At 38.7% G+C, this 4,147-nt stretch overlaps 1 protein-coding gene and 1 non-coding gene across 2 annotated transcripts; one reads left to right on the forward strand and one right to left on the reverse strand.

Moving 5' to 3' along the window:
- The first annotated feature begins 1,276 nt into the window (after positions 1-1,276).
- On the forward strand, positions 1,277-3,643 carry LOC140861589 (uncharacterized). Its single transcript, XM_073264611.1, has 3 exons — positions 1,277-2,440; positions 2,540-2,803; positions 2,888-3,643. The coding sequence occupies exons 1-3, from the start codon at positions 1,277-1,279 to the stop codon at positions 3,641-3,643; spliced, it is 2,184 nt and encodes a 727-aa protein (XP_073120712.1).
- On the reverse strand, positions 1,634-1,740 carry LOC140870131 (small nucleolar RNA R71). Its single transcript, XR_012147109.1, has one exon. It is a non-coding gene; the product is annotated as a small nucleolar RNA R71 (small nucleolar RNA).
- Positions 3,644-4,147: the final 504 nt, after the last annotated feature.

Here is a 4,147-nt window from a genome sequence, read left to right on the forward strand (position 1 = left end):
GGGCGCGATGCGCTGACGTGAAATTTTATTTTTTTTAGAGAGTTTATTTCGGGAAGGATTCTTGGGGACTTTAAATACAATTCTTTCCTTAGTTTTTGAGGGGAGAGACGGACGCACATCAGGGTAGAGACGGCGGCTGAGCAATTCAAGATTTCTCTTCTCCGTTGGGAGTTTTTCTTTTCTTCTCTTCTAAATTTTTATGTTAAACACTTTTGAGATTGAATTTTTGTAATGAATTCCAGTAGCTAAGTTTTTATTTTGTTGGAATCGAGGGGATCCTAACTCCGAAACACTGTAGTGTGATTGAATCACCGGACGTATTGAGATTTGATTTATGTTTATAATTGATTTTATCATGTTTTTCTTTTTATGTTGATGATTAGCTACCCTTAACATAGATTCGTAAATTGTGAATTGTTATCGAGAGATAGGTTCCTAATTATGACGAATGATAGAATCCATGGACTTAAAATATGCATAGAGATATGGTATTTAGTACATGTTGATAGCCATAGACCACCAGGTTGAAAGTTGTAGAATTCATAGAACGTAAAGCAATCAGTCATGATAAATAATTAAAGAGATTTAATTATTTCACTGATTTGATTAGTTTGACATCACCTCGAGAGAGAGTGTCAATGTTAAAGGAATTTTTGTAAAATTTATAAGAATAAATTAAATTTCAATCGTCCAGTTCAATTAGGGGAAAGGTGAACCGAAATTCCAACAAAATCATTTTGAATTGGTGTTCTTCAGTCTGAGAATTGATTGTTTGGTTGTGAAATCCACTTTTATTTACGTTGAGTTCTTAATTAATTTTAAATGTTAGATAATTCCAAAATCAAATTTGAGATACTTTGTGTAGTTGAAAATCAACGAGACAAATTACTATTGTTAGTCCCTGAGGACGATACTCGTACTCAGTACATTTTATTATAACTTGAATCTTGCACTTGCGATTATTATCGACTGGATTTGAGAGATTTTTTAAAGAAAATTTAAGTGTTAGTATTCCGTCGATCAAGTTTTTGGCGCCGTTGCCGGGGACTAAATAGATTTTAATTTGTTTTATTTGATTTTTCTCTATTACAATTTTAATCACTCATTTCCATCTGTGGATTGCAGGATTCTCTTGCAGTACATGCAACACTCACCTGAGGAACTATTGCCTTTTGATTCAAAAATCGAGAGAACTTTTCATAGGAGAAGAAGGCAACAACAACAACAAGAAATGGAAGAAGAACATGAATAGGAACAACCAGTTTACAGATCCATGATGGATCTTGCCTTGCCAAACATTGAAGGTGCTAGACCAAGCATCATCCGGCCAACTGTAGCAGCTAATCACTTTGAGATAAAGCCGGCCATTCTTCAAATGATTCATAACACACTTCAATTTGGTGGGAGTGTCATTGATGAACCATATGTACACATCACAAATTTTCTGGAAATTTGTGATACATTCAAGATACAGGGAGTTTCTGATGACGCTATTCGGTTGCGTTTATTCCCTTTTTCACTCCGAGACAAGGCGAAAGCATGGCTAACGGATTTACCTGCAGGTTCCATCACAACTTGGGATGATTTGGCGAAGTCTTTCCTCACCAAATACTTTCCACCATCTAAGTCAATGAAGCTTAGAGCTGATATCACAACTTTTTCCCAAGGAGAACAGGAAATGTTTTACGAAGCATGGGAGCGCTACAAGGATTTACTGCGGAGATGTCCACACCACCAATTACCAGAGGGTCTTGTGGTACAAACTTTTTATTATGGTCTTTCTCACTCAAATCGTACCATGTTAGATGCAGTTGCAGGTGGAAATCTGCTGCGAAAATCGTCAGAGGATGGCTTTGAATTAATCGAGGAAATGGCATCTAGTAGCTATCATCCTCAATCTGAAAGGGGTGCAGCCCGGAAATCTACTGGAATTCATCAAATTGATGCATTCACATCAGTGGCTGCTCAACTTGAAGTCATGAACAAAAGGATTGAGGAACTAAGCGTGGGAAACTCTGTGATGCGAGTACAAGAAGTGTGGTGTGAAAAATGTGGTGCAGAGCATTTCACAAAAGACTGTCAAACATTTTCTCAACCGGAGGGAGTTATGGCAAGTCACATGGGAAATCAAAATCGCCCAAGGAATGACCCATTTTCGAATTCATACAATCCAGGGTGGAGACAGCATCCAAATTTCTCGTGGGGTGGACAGAATAATAAAGCATATGGGAATCAGAACTACAGCAGGCAGCCTCAAGAGGAGAAATCAAGCTTGGAGCAGATGATGCAGAAGTTTATATCATCTACTGAAACCCGCATGCAGAATCAAGATGCATCGATAAAGAATCTGGAGAATCAAATAGGGCAATTGGCCAAATCAATTTCCAGCAGAGATCAGGGTACTTTGCCGAGTGACACTGAGAAGAATCCGAAGGAACAGGTGAAAGCAATTGAATTAAGGAGTGGAAAGACGGTCTAGCTTGAACCAAAAAGCGATAAAGAGCCAGAAACAGTTACATCAGAAAAAACTTCATGCAAGTCTTCTATCTTAACACCCCCACCCACTTCACAATCAAAAATTGTTGTGCCACAACCTTTTCCTGTAGCTCTTAAGAAGGCCAAGCTAGACTCTCAGTTTGGTAAATTCTTAGAAGTGTTTAAGAAATTGAATATCAATATACCCTTCGCTGATGCACTGATGCAAATGCCAAGTTATGCGAAATTCTTGAAGGAGATCCTCTCTAATAAGAGGAAATTGGAGGAGCATGCGATGATAAGTCTGACGGACAACTGCTCGGCACTGGTGCAGAATAAAATCCCACTAAAGCAAAAGGATCCAGGGAGTTTCTCTATACCTTGTGTAATTAATGATGTTCAATTTCATAAGGCTTTGTGTGATTTGGGTGCGAGTATAAATCTAATGCCTTACTCTGTGTTTAGGAAATTGAGCTTGGGAGAACCAAAGTCCACCAGAATGTCGTTACAACTGGCGGACAGGTCCATCAAATATCCACGGGGTATAATCGAGGACGTACTTGTAAAAGTGTACAAATTCATCTTCCCCGTGGACTTCGTAGTGTTAGATATGGAAGAGGATTTGGACATGCCACTCATTTTGGGTAGACCTTTCCTGGCAACAGGAAAGACACTAATAGATGTCCAGAAGGGAGAGTTGCTTTTGAGAGTGGGAGAAGAGAAAATTTCGTTTGATGTTTTTAATGCTTTAAAATTTTCTCAGAATAATGAAGAATGTTTTCAACTAGATGTAGTGGATTCACTGTTATTTGATTATGTGCAGGATACTTTTCAGGAACCATTAGAAACTGCACTTATATCTGAGCATGTGAACAATTTCAGTGATGAAATTGAAGGGATGACTGCATATTTGAATGACAACCAGTCATGGAGAAGAGGTGGAAAGCTTAGACTTGAAGATCTTTGCAACCGGAAGGATTTAGTCCTTCAGAAACCAAGCATTGAGGAACCACCCACTTTGGAATTGAAACCATTGCCTACCCATCTCAAATATGTATTTTTAGGTGATAATGATAATTTACCTGTCATAATTTCTTCTTCTTTGACAGGTGAGATGGAGGCCAAACTAATGGATGTGCTCAAGAATCACAAGAGTGTATTTGCTTGAAAAGTGGCAGATATCAAAGGAATAAATCCGTCCATATGCATGCACAAGATCTTAATGGAAGAGAGCATCAACCCATTAGTCCAACCACAGAGGAGACTAAACCCGAAGATGCAGGAAGTTGTAAAAGCTGAGACGATCAAACTGTTGGACGCAGGTATCATTTATCCTATTTCTGATAGTCCATGGGTGAGTCCAGTGCAGTGTGTACCAAAGAAAGGGGGGATAACTGTCATAAAGAATGAGAATAATGAATTAATACCTACTAGGACAGTTACAGGTTGGCGTGTGTGCATAGACTATAGAAAATTAAATGACGCGACCCGTAAGGATGATTTTCCTCTCCCGTTCATTGATAAAATGTTAGAGAGATTGGCTGGGTATGAGTTTTACTGTTTTTTAGATGGGTACTCAGGATACAATCAAATAGTGATTGCACCTGAAGACCAGGATAAAACGACTTTCACTTGCCCATATGGTACGTTTGCCTATAGACGTATGCCTTTC

This window comes from Henckelia pumila, chromosome 4 (assembly GCF_033568475.1).
Source record: "Henckelia pumila isolate YLH828 chromosome 4, ASM3356847v2, whole genome shotgun sequence".
Taxonomy (NCBI): Eukaryota; Viridiplantae; Streptophyta; class Magnoliopsida; order Lamiales; family Gesneriaceae; genus Henckelia; species Henckelia pumila.